The sequence below is a fragment of the Tachypleus tridentatus genome, chromosome 8, assembly GCF_004210375.1.
Source record: "Tachypleus tridentatus isolate NWPU-2018 chromosome 8, ASM421037v1, whole genome shotgun sequence".
NCBI lineage: Eukaryota > Metazoa > Arthropoda > Merostomata > Xiphosura > Limulidae > Tachypleus > Tachypleus tridentatus.
The window spans coordinates 94,574,815-94,588,379 of NC_134832.1; the positions used below are offsets into that span (position 1 = coordinate 94,574,815).

The window sequence follows — 13,565 nt, forward strand, 5'->3', positions numbered from 1 at the left end:
ACTACACTTCATGGCTGCTATTCAATTACTAGCAGTTAGGAAATTTGCTGATCTGTTTAATCATGGCCTGAAAGGATGTAGCATTCCTTGCTTTCCAAACTATTACTTATATGGTACATGGTAGATGTGTTATTTAGTTATCAACACTTAAGATGATTATGTGATTGAAAGGGCATTTTGATCCCTTGCTTTCCAAAGCATAGAGTGAAGTTTTTTATGTGAAACATTATCTTAAGTTTTGAGAAAGTCACTCTAACAATATAGCTGAATAGTGAGAACTTAGATGCTGTTGAAGTTGTTGATGTAGTAGCTAGAGGCAAGCTATGTAAACTAATAGTAATAGTAGCATAGATATATGGCACTATATATACATATGTGTGTGTGTGTAAATAAATGTGAATGGCAGTGATACTTGAAAATGCTACACCAAGTCTTTCACAGATGTTTTAAACAAATTAAAATACATGAAGCAACTACAGAGTGAATGGTAATAAAGAACAGAAAGACAAGGAAAAAATATGAAGAAAACAATGTGAGCATGGAGACAAAGAATTTATCTTGATATTAATAATTAATGAAAATGAGGTTAATTGTGATAAACTGGAAAGTACTATTCAAAAATGCTGTGATTTTCACTAATTCTGAGAAAATGGTTCATTTCCAACATTGAAACATCCTAAATGTTTTTAGTTTTTATCATAAAAGGGAAAACAGTGACACAGACTCATACTATGGTAAAACAGTTGTAATTAATGTTTTCATGAACAGTTTTTTTTGGTGGTTTTAACACACCTTTTTCCTGATATTTCGCTTAATTTTAGCCCAAATTTATTTGAGCTTGAAATATTAATAAGTTGGTGAAATTGTCAAAAGTGCATGAAATTAACAAATAATGGCTTTCCTGACAAAAATATACCAACACACACACACACTATGTGCAATGTATATGTAAAAACAGCTGGTTTGGGTTGAGAAAATTTTTTATGCAGAGGAGCGAACAATGTTTCGACCTTCTTCAGTCATCGTCAGGTAACTGACCGATAGCTGATCACATGTTTGAAGGGGGTTGTGTAACTGAGTGTAGGAATGTAGAGGGCATGCTTAAATGTTTGATTATATTTATTAATATCATTTCTTAACCTCAAAATTACAAGAACCAATACACAATTTAAAACAGAAATCCACTAAAAAATCACCTTTACTGGACTATACATTCCTTGGGACTCAGCACATGAAACAAAACTAAAACTCAACATACTAAGAAACCAAATAAACACAGCCATAAAACTATGCTCACCAGATAAAATTAATGATGAATTACACAAAATAAAACAATACTTCATCAACATCAATAAGTTTCCTCCACAAACCGTAGAAAACATTATACACACACACCAAGACAAAAAGCAAAATCAACTAACAAAAGTAAATATATCTCATGAATTAAGAAATCAAGAAACCATATGCTGCTGCATACCATATATTACCGACATCAGCAGAAAAATAAACAATATTTGACAAAAATTAGTGACAAAATATGACATTCAGTTAATACCAAATTTAATCAAAAACTAGGCATGAAACTAAGGTCTATACTGTGTAAAAAATACACTGGCAAACACCACACCAACACTATTTATAAAATACAATGTGATAACTGCCACGACTTCTATATTGAAGAACCAAGTAGAAAAATGGAAGCCAGATTCAAAAAACACAAAAAGTCACCTTCACACATTTTCAAACACTGTAAATCAAATAAACACACCATAACCATATAAAACACACAAATACTAAATAAAGAAATAAACATAAGCAAATGCAAAATTAAAGAAGCCTTACTTATACAACAACTCAAGCCCAAAATAAACCAATACTAAGGGACACCTTTATACTGATATTACTAAGTATAATTAAACATCTAAGCATGCCCTCTACATTCCTACACTCAGTTACACAACTCCCTTCAAACATGTGGTCAGCTATCGGTCAGTTACTTCTTTCTTTCTTTGTGGACCTGATGATGACCGAAGAAGGTTGAAACGTTGTTCGCTCCTCTGCATAAAAAGTTTCTCAACCAAAACCAGCCATTTTTACATATATATTTTTCTCTACAAGTGGGTTTTCTCTTCATCACTGATACTGTATGCAATGTTTTATTTGGTTGTGATAGAAATTTTTTTCAAGTTTTGCATATTGAAAAATTTTAAAACAGTTTTACTGAATATTTTTAACCTTTTCTCATTATGAAATGCAGCTTTGCTATGTAAATGCTGGCTGTGAGTATAATTGTGGGAGGCAGAAGTGACCATCCATGAGGTGAAACCATGACTGTTACCAATTTGAAAATGGAACAAAATCTTTAAGGAAAACAAATGACAGCATTATCAAAGGTTAATGGTCAAGGAAGAGACTAGCAGCACCTAACTCATAACAGATTTACTGTGTAGGGCTCAAGCAATCTTGACCTCCACCCCTTCCTACTGGAATTAGCTCTTTTTTAATATGACAACTAAATTATAGGTTAGAGATAAGGCCAAGTCAGAAAGCATGTTCTTGCTGTCCAATAGAGCAACACAACTCAGATTTCTTGGGTAGATGTATAACCAATGATAAGCATGAGTATACATTAAGTTCAAGGATGTCATTTGGCCAGTATCTAGTTGTGACTAAGAATTATCACCCTTTAACTTATGCACTTGACTTAACTTTTAAATAACCAAAACTCAGTAAACCTTTGCATTTTAATTTACAATTTTAGTATTTAAGGTCTACATAACTGTATCTGAAGAAGCCATGTCTGTAAGTGGTGTAGCAGCAAAATTAGTGTCACTGTTGATGCCACCCACAAAGGTGGAAGTGAAGATTAAAGAAAAGTCTACTGATATGTCCCATTGTAGGATATAGTATAATCACAAAGGAGAGATGAAAGATGTGTTTGATTACATTCCTAATCCTAAAAAGAGTTTTCTGGCACTGAGTGTGTCTCAAGTAATGTCCAAGTCCCAGGAAGATAGAGGTAGGTTGTGCTCCAACAAAGCTTTAAAGATGAAAACAATGAAGATCAGAACAATAGCAGTGCACACAAGCTAGATGACTTATACAATGGTTTCTGCCATCATTGAGGTAATTTTTACTTCAAGAGCTAGACCTACCAAACTGTGGCAAAGGATCTTTACCATCATAATTTTCAAAGCACAACCAGTGAAAGACTACAAGAGACATTCTAGAAGGAGCCATAAGTAGACCTTCCTTCTAAGCCACTAAAGATAATATCAAACCATACTACATTATAGAAGATTCCAGTATTTAAGAGAGATTAGCAGAAGATGGCAGTCAAATGTACAAAGGTCTAGGCTTTTCAAAACCAGAAAAAGATTGGCTGAATTCAAAGGTCCACTCCTCCTTTGAAGTTTGACAGAAAGGTTTCATAATGCTCATCAGGCTGGTGGAAGTCAAGTGAAACCAGATGAGGGTATAAGCAGACTTCAAGGCATTCATGGCTGCCAATCAAAAGACAACAGTGCCATTAGAAGCTTTACTGACAAGTGATAAGGTGATTTAAGTCTTGTCTCAGCCACTTTCTGAGATAGTGCATATTTTGTACATATTTAGTTTATTACAATTTATACTGTATGATTTGTATTTCCTTTGTGTTGGATGTTTAATTCAGTGCCTTCTGCACTAATTAATGTAAATTTATTAAGTATTCAGTGTATTCTAATTTATATTATATATTTTTACTTTCTTTGTGCTGGATTTTTAATTTATTATCACCTGCCTTCAGCGCTAATGAATTTGTGTGGAAGACAAGGCTCTCATCCTTTCATCCATGAATGCATGTGTAAGAACAAGATTTGATTTTTTTTGTGTAATATTTCATTCTATTCATTGTATATATTATGTTAGTTTATGAATCACTGAACTGCTCAATTATTTAGTTTACTTGCTGTAACAATGATAACAGTCTAGACAGTGGCTGAGATTAACTTGTTCTAGTTCCTTCATTTATTTCTTCACTGTAGTAGACTATGTGTCTTCCCAAAAGGATAGTGCAGTAATATTTAGCATAAAGATAAAAAAGTATCAACATTGTAATTTCTTTCCTGACTAATAATGATGCTGACTAATGTAACAGTCAACCAATACTGTGAGAGAACAAAGTTTCACAAAGAAAGCAAGTTTACCTATTGCAGTTTTCTGTAAATTTCTATTAGCCAGATGAAGATTTTTTTCATGTATGTTTTAGTTTTATAAAGATTAATCTTGAGGAAGAGAAAGTTGTAGAGATAAACACAGCCTAGTAGAAAGGACTGTCATTTTCTCTCTGTAGATGTGGCACACTGTTTTTCTGTTAATTTGTTTCAATAAAAATTTTGCTCATCTGCTTTCATGTATTCAGACGAGTTATATTAAAGAAGATCAGTCAAGTTATTTGTTATATGACACTCCCCTTATGTCTTGATCAAGTCTGCTGTTATTTGCTGGTTTATGTATCTGTAAGGAAATCATTTGTACCTGAAAATACCAAAAGTTCACACCCCTTTCCATAAACACAAACGTACTCTACACTTTGAAGCCTTGGGTGCATTATAAAAGTGACAGTCAAATTCTATTACTTCATTACAGGAGCCCAAGAGTTGGTTGTGGGTGCTGAAGACAAGCTACATTTTCTATACAAGTTCAGAAGTAGAGAAGGATAGTGCAGATAACCCTGAGGTAACTTTGCAAAAATATCCAAAACAAAACAAACCAATTTATATAAAGGTAAAACAATAAATAATATTCTTAATGATATAAATAGAAATACAAAGTAATTTGAATAAGTTTATAAGAAATTAAATCTTTTTAAAGAGATCACTCAAGTCAAAAAGGCATGAAAGTTAGTAATGAAGTTTGATATCTTGAACTATTTTAGAAACCTTTCAACATGTATTATGTTCATGCTATATATTAAACAACTAAAATTTAGATTGCTTAAAATACTTTAAAACTTTGAATGTTCTAATATGTAACTCTTGTAATGCATCAATAAAACTCAATGAAAGGTTCCTCTTCTGTTATAAGAGTACTTTACCTTTTTGACAGCCAGAGTGAAGGCAGATTCTCCTGTTTCGTTCTTTTCTTTAGGATCACAACCATGAAATAAGAGTAATTTTGCTATCTTTTTAACAAGTTGGTCATGTGTCTTCTTAACCTATAAAATAATGAACATAATATTATACTACATACTGATAATGCATATCAGTAAAATTCTCTGCGTACGAGTATGATAAACATCATAACATTATACAATACATGTTGACAAATACAAATGCAAGAGAAGCATCACATTACTCTATATAATAACATGTATGATCTGCAAGATAAATGTCATAATACGAGGTCTGTTAAAAAATACGCGGACTGTTTGAATTGCGCGGCTCCAGTTGGTTCCAGGGGAATCCGCTCGGTGTCGCTAGATTCGCACAGATCAGATGATTACGACGCCATTTTCCGATTGCAGATATCTTCATTTGTGTATCAGCTACGCGGTTTTAAGTGAAGTGCAATTTTTTCGTTTGGTGGATTTCAGAATGAATGACCTGAAGGAGCAACGACTTGCTGTGAAATTTTGTGTTAAACTTGGAAAATCTGCGACTGAAACTTTTGCTATGCTTAACACGGCTTACGGTGATGTTTTTATGAAGCGTATTGCATGTTTCAAGTGGCATGAACGTTTTAAGGATGGTCGACAGTCCATTGAAGATGATGAGTGTCCTGGACGTCCTTCCATGTCAACTGACGACCCACACGTCGACAAAATCAACACCCTGGTGCAGGCAAATCGACGTCTGACTGTCAGGGAGCTTGCTGAGGAGTGTGGGATATCAGTTGGATCTTGTTACGAAATTTTGACCGAAAAATTGAAGATTCAACGCATTGCTGTGAAATTTGTGCCACGCCTGATGACGGACGAACAAAAAGCCCATCGCATCCAGGTTTGTCAGGAACTGCTTGATTGTTCAGAAGAAGATGAAAACTTCTTGTCAAGGATCATAACAGTTGATGAATCATGAGTTTATGGTTATGACATTGAAACGAAGGTCCAATCGTCCCAGTGGATGGGTGAAACATCCCCCAGACCCAAAAAAGCTCGCCAAGTTCGATCCAAGGTCAAGGTGATGCTGACAGTTTTCTTCGATGCTAAGGGTGTTATTCACCACGAGTACCTCCCCGAAGACTCCACAGTGAACCAGACTTACTACAATGAAGTTCTGAAACGTCTGAGGGACGCCATCCATCGCAAAAAGCCAGAAATGTGGAGGAGTGGCGACTGGTTTTTCCATCACGACAATGCTCCAGCCCATTCAGCCCTCAGAACTCGTGAGTTTTTGGCCAAACATTAGATCACTGTTCTTCCCCACCCCCCCTACTCACCTGACCTTGCTCCTTGCAATTTTTTCTTGTTCCCCAAACTCAAAAGACCCTTGAAAGGAAGAAGATTTGAGACAATTCCCGAGATTAAGGCAAATGCGACGAAGGAGTTGGAGGACATTACAAAAGAAGCGTACCAGGACTGTTTCAACAAGTGGAAACACCGTTGGGATAAGTGTGTGCATTGGGGAGGAGAGTACTTTGAAGGGGTCCCAGACCTGTAACTTCTAAAGAAAGTACATTTTGTTTTATGACGTCAGTCCGCATATTTTTTGAACAGACCTCGTATTACACTATTAACAGACCAACACAGATCTGCAAGATAAACATCACAACATGACACTATAACTGGAAAAATACAGTTCTGCATTCTGGTCCTTTCTTTCTACAAGAGAAAACAGACTTTAGAAAATATCTTTCCAACAACAGCAACAAAAAATTGTAATAATAAAAAACAATGGGTACAAAAAAATCCACTAGTAGATTTTTCATCCCCACAAGGTCAGAAGTTCAAAATTATTAGTTGAAAAAGAAAAAAAAATCCTGTACAAATCACAAGAAGATAAAAATTTCAAAACTGACAACAATTTAAAGAAAGCCACAAAAAGACATTTGAAATACTTGTAACAACTGGAAGAGGACACCTAGTTTTACAATATCAAATGCAACAGCACACCTAAGCACTAAAACGACCACTAAAGAAAGGAACAAAATGTTATTTAGTATTTGAACAAAAATAAAAGTGAACCTCATCTAACATATATTAATTTTTTATACGAGTTGGCTATGATCTATTATCACTCAGAAGCAAGGAGAGTTTGATAATATGAACATCTATTGTATAATATTAAGAACCAAACATACTTATCAAAAGAGGCACACAAAAATTCAACTATCACATCAATGAGAATGAAAATTAAGAGATAACCAAAATGCTTTGACATTTAATTTTCACTAAAAGTAAAAAATGTCTGAAGAGATATTTTAATAAACAAACAGAATACAAATATTATTTGGTTAGTTTTCTTTTCCTCTTCAAATTTATAAAAGACTGGTAGCATCCCATAACAAATAACTATTTGCTATCATAAAATTTGGTCAAAGACACATTCTCACACAAATCTATTTACAGAAATATATAATAAGCCTATATTATGAAATTATATTACTACAGACACACAAGTACTTCTGAATAGGTTTTAATGGTGTACATTTTATAAAGTATTTTAACATAATAATGCAATATAGTATGACAAAGTTTACAAAAACTATCAACTGTGAAAGTTACCATATTTCAGTTGGCATGTCTAGAAAATCAAAGTGATAAAGATATTTCAGTGTTATTTCACAAAAGAAAATTTGTATGATATGTTCACATTTCAAACGAATTATAACTTAGAAGCATATTTAGTGATATATTTTGTTTCTATTTAAACAATTGAAATGAATTAACAACTGTGTACAGTAAACCATGCAAAAAAAAATTAATTAATACAAGAACAAAATAAGGAAGTCATGCTAGGTAAAAAGAAAAAAGCAGCCAGAATATCTAACTAGAAACATAAGTAGTTCATTTTTACAAGTGTCTTTGTCTACATATATTATTATATAAAAATGTATTAAATAAATACCTTCTTATCTTGTTGGGAACACCTTGTTACATTCATTTCTTTAGTTTTCTGAAGAACTAAGTGATGAAGCTGTCAAAAGATGGTTATAATCATTACCTTGATTACTTACAAAATTAGAATCAATACTGATCATTATTACTGTTTTGTACAATAGCTTTTAAAATAAACTTGAATATTACTTATCAAAATATAAAAATGAATATTCTATGAGCAAATCTCTACTCATTATTTCTCTCAAACTTTGTAAGCACAAGATATTGTTGCTTAAAACTGTAGAATTCTTAGAAAAATAAAACCAATATATTACTTTTCAAACTGTGTAAACTATAGACAATGTTTATTAACCTAAAACTTGCATAATGGAAACATAAATTTTAAATCTTGCAAACAAGTCATGCTTGTAGATATACTGATTTTGTTTCTATACATAATTATTAAGCTTTTCTTGACACAGTGAACTAAATTTATCCACCAGAGCTCACATTAAAAATAAGCTCTAGAATTAAATATATCAGTATCAATATGAAAACATTTAAATTCAATAAAATCTTTTTAATTTTGTAGTTATACCATTTTCATTTACAAATAAAAATATCCCAAATAGATTATGTTCTATTATTTACTACTCATAGTTTATTAAATATAATAGTACATGTTCTATGTTACCAGGTTTTGCAGAAGAAATTGTAAACTTATGCTCATTTTTCATATGAGGTTTTTCCTATCACATTTTAAACACAAAATTCATTCAACTGATTGGAAAATTAAATGTTTTCTTTGTATTAATTATAAAATATCATGACCTTTTTATAACCTTCTGATTTAGACTTTACTTCCTTAAAAATTGCTTCAGGGAATATTAAACTGCTTTAATATATTAATCACCATTAGTTTTACCTCTTATTATAAATAGTTGTTAATATAAACTACATAACAACACTTCCCTATAGTTTATATAAGTTCCAATTTTTTTTCTTAATTACATAATTGTTATATTTACATTTGTTGTTACTTCTTTTCCAAGTCTTATTATTGTTAGTGAATTCTGCCATCGAAACCTAATCATATTTACTTTTCAGCTGGTACTGAGGATTTAATTGTATTTATTACTTATTGTTGCCTGATTCATGTGTGTTGTTAGATGACAGAGGTTAAAGTTAAATCAGTAAATCTTATGTTACTTTTAGTATATTTATTTTATTACATTCTGTTTGATTATATTATGTTTAGAGTATTCATATTCTATAAATATATATTGTACAATTCAGGTACTCATTTAATTTACTATGTAGTACATTATATTTTCACAAGTAGTACCTTTTGGATACTCTATTATACTGTCATGCCACTTGACTCTATAACTGAACAGTCATACTAATCTCTATCAGATATTACACCCCTCTAACGTTATACACTATAACGTTAACGGGTATAAAGTGTAGATTTTGTTTTACACAGTCCTACTGATAATACACAATAAACTAAAAGATAAAATCTACTGTCCCTACATTCTATAAGTAGGGTCTACTCTACTCTTACTTGCTTGTCATTAATAAACAAAGCTACACAACATGCTACCTGTGTACCATCCACCATGAATACCACAACCTGATTTTTATCACCATAAACCTGCAGGCTTACTACTGATTTACTAAGGTGCTTATTTTATTATTTCTTTAATGTTACTTTCTTTCAAAGTATTGGTTAGAATGTTTAACATATCTATTATTATTATTATATGTTAATTATTGAGGTTATTTAACACTGTTAGCTTTCCATATGAATTTAGTACTAAATTAACCTAAATTTCCTAAGCTTGCAAAACTTCATGTGATATTATATTGGGTTTACAGTAAAAAATATCATCAAAAATAAGGGTACCAAACTGATGAAATAATACATTCTAAACTTTGTTTTAAATAATACCAGTATATTTAATTAGCTATACTAATAACCAGTATTATGTTTATTTTTAATCTAAGTGGATAACTTGCTCTGACTAGAAGTTAATATTAACTGCCAAATTTAAATATTTTAATACATTATCACACAAAGGGTTAATTTCACTTTATCTAAATGATTTATATATGCTAAAGAAGAAACATACTGTTGCATGTGCAAGTCATGTTAACATGAAGATCATGTTAGACTCCTTAATATTTGATTCATGGCAAACTTCTGAACATTTATTAATGCAATGTTGTCATGGTAACTAATATTCAGTGCTGTGATGAGGAACCTCTCCTGCATGAGGGCAAATTTAAGAAGTTCAAAGCCTTGCATGAGACACAAGCCTTAAAATAACTACACACTTTATATTTTATTGAATATAGTTTTATGTTCCCAAAAAACAAAAAATATTAATATTTAAATTTTGTGTTAATATTATTTTTAACTTCAATACTTTAATATTACATTTGTGAAATTAGCACTGGGAGGTACAGTGGGTTGCTAATAGTAAGTCTAAAGGAATGAAAAAAAAGCCCTTTTGATAAGAAATATTCATAAAGAACACAAAGAGCCAAAGAACACAGCATTTCAAAGATAGTAATATCCACCATTCACTGCATAAACAGAAAAATTCACAACTCAAACTTTTTTTTTTGAAAACTATATTCTAATTAAGCAAACCTGCTCATTTTTTAAACTTATTCTTACTATTTGAAGCAAAGCAATTAAAAACATTTGAGTACAAAATACTTACAGCATTATTTCCAAAAAGATCCTTCTTTCTGCAGTCACTCTTGTACTTCACTAATAAAAAATTAAGTCTTTGAAGCTGAGTCTCACTGACCTTAGAACATACTGTGTGCATCACTAGAGTCATATCTGATGTAACAAAAAGAGGAATTCTGTTAATTTTTGTTTATCCTTTCACAAGAAAATTAATATCTTATCACAGTAACCTAAAAGTTTAAAATGTAAATAGCAATTTCCATAAATAAATTGTGAGCACAAACAAGTCAATAACTATACTGATTTTAGATAAAAACTCCATCTGAAAAAAATATTTTTATGAATCTTTTAGAACACTGCTATTATAAATTTTTTCTCTATACCAAACCTTTTTGGATACTATAATCAGATTTATTCAACTTGATATTTATAGCTGTTTTGTGCAACAAGCAGATTTACATAATGTAAAAAAAAAAAGAAAAGAAAAAGTGCACTACATCACTAAGCAAAAGCACAACTAGTGAATTTTGTTATCGAAAATGTACTGAAAAAAAATCAAATTCTAAATTTCCTTTTTGAGTGGACAACTGACACTTTTCAAGAACACACCCAAAATTTAACTATGCACTTAAAGGATTAATAAAACAAATCAAATGACTTGAAATACAGAAAAATTTCAATTCACACATAAAACATCCAAGTTATTCTCACCAACCTTTTCTGCTCTACATGCCCTTTTTATTCTGTAACATAACATCAACTTCTAAATGGTATTTTTTACATTTATTTAATTCTTACATTAGAGGGAAAAATTATGGCTTCAATTAGGATTACTACTGTAGTAGTTAAATGATCAAAATACACATATTGTACAGCTGTGTTAATTAAAATAAGAATATATGAATTTGAAGCATTAGTAATTAATTCAAATTATGATAAATACATGCAAATGGATAGTTTGAAGAAAAGTAAACCTTTTTTTTCTGAAAAACATTTTTTTATTCAGGTAAAAAAGCATAATAGATATAGACGTCTGAAGGGGCTTTATCCCCTCCAACTTTTCAAATAATTTTTGAAAATTAAGAATTAATTTTCCATAAAAACTAATATGTGTTTACAATTTTTACCTCAAATAATCCATACTTGTAATTTTTAAGATTTAGATACTTCATAGAGTTTACAGTTGTCTCAAGTATATATTAATGGTACATGCATCTAAAGTGATTATAATTTAGCACTTCTACAGTACAATTTCTTAGCTATGCACATTGAGAACCTTATATTAAAATGATTTTGGATATCCAAATCAACAAGTTATGTGACAGTAAGAGGCAATATAAAATCACAGTGGAGTGGCATAGATCAGAATTAAATCTTAGCATTGCTTGGAATTTTGTAGGCAGTGTGATTTCTCAAAACACTGATTGCTCATGGTGAACTTTCAACAATTTCTGATGTGAAACATTCATACACTAAGACCATAAAGACATATTCAGATAAGGGAATTAAAATTTTCAAAGAGAGGATAACTCTTGCACTTACTGACAAAGGAAACTTATAATTTTTCTATGCTGAAAATGTATTTCCAATATGCACAAACCTCTGCTCCAACAAGTGATTTTTCTTGTTCAGTGTTGCATTTTCTATGTGCAAAAAAGATTTTGTTGCAAATGCCACAAGCCTTGAATCTCCCACATCTATAATTTATTTATCCTAATACATCTTACATGCAAATCATCATGTGGCAGCCCTCTACCAATAAAAGTGCAACATATTCTCCTGATGCATGAGACTCCCTCTATTTGATTCTACCAAACTATCACTTCAAGTTTTGACAGATAATGGAAGCATAGGTTTTCAGTGGAGAAAAATGGTCGGAAGTGTGATAAGGGCAAGTACCCATTAGAAATACATTGTAAGATTAGGAAAAATAGAACTTTGAATATGGTACATTACCTCCTCTCACATAAATAGCTAGAATCCCACACTGAACAGATGGAGGAATGAGTACAAGGGACAGAAAGAAACATCTTTCAAAAACATCCAAAGAACACCCCTAAAGAGGTCTACAAAGTCAAAGATCACACATGGGGTACCACTTCTGAAACAGGTATACTATTTGCCCATTGTGGAAAGATGTCACATATATGGGCAGAAAATTAGCCAAGCATACATTATATATTAAACTTATGAAACTCAATCCCAGAAAACATAAAAGTGGGTAAGAGTAAAAGACATGCCTCTATGTGTAGAGTGGCTATGGAGTCACAGACTATACACAGCAAGTCAACTACATCCAAACTCATTCTGCCAGGAACTGACATCTATACAAGGATAGAATGAAGATCAAACCATTGGTAAAGTAACCATAATTTAAAACCCAGCCACAGGGTACAGACATCCATGTTGGAGTAGAAACAAAGATTATACTGCCTGCAAGTCAAATACAATCCAAAACTCAGACCACTGGATACTAACATACAAGTGGGAGTAGGAAAGATTATCATACTGATGCCAAATTAGCTAAAATCCAAAATTTAGCCAGCTGGTAGGGGTAGGAAAGAGGATCATACCATTTTCACCTCAAGTTCATAAGACTAGAGGAAATTTCACTTTTCCTAATTGACGAACGGATACTTATTGTTGTTTTATAATAATGCAAGAAATTGAACAATGAATCTGGGAACCCAACATCAGGTATTGAACAGATGTCTGTGTAATGTAAACCATCTCACTTAAATATATAATGATATGAATCACCCCAAGTCCAGAAAAATTCTCCAAATAATAATCATTGAGGAATAGTAGTAGGAAAAGAACCAAAGTAATCTGCAAGTACTT

The 13,565-nt window shown here is 31.7% G+C and overlaps 1 protein-coding gene across 1 annotated transcript in view; it reads right to left on the reverse strand.

Moving 5' to 3' along the window:
• The window catches only part of LOC143223966 (poly [ADP-ribose] polymerase tankyrase-like), a 177,741-nt gene that overhangs the window by 74,477 nt on the left and 89,699 nt on the right, over positions 1-13,565 (reverse strand). Inside the window, 3 exon segments of the mRNA XM_076452436.1 lie at positions 5,078-5,197; positions 8,049-8,117; positions 10,753-10,877. Of these exon segments, the coding sequence (XP_076308551.1) occupies positions 5,078-5,197; positions 8,049-8,117; positions 10,753-10,877 (314 nt within the window).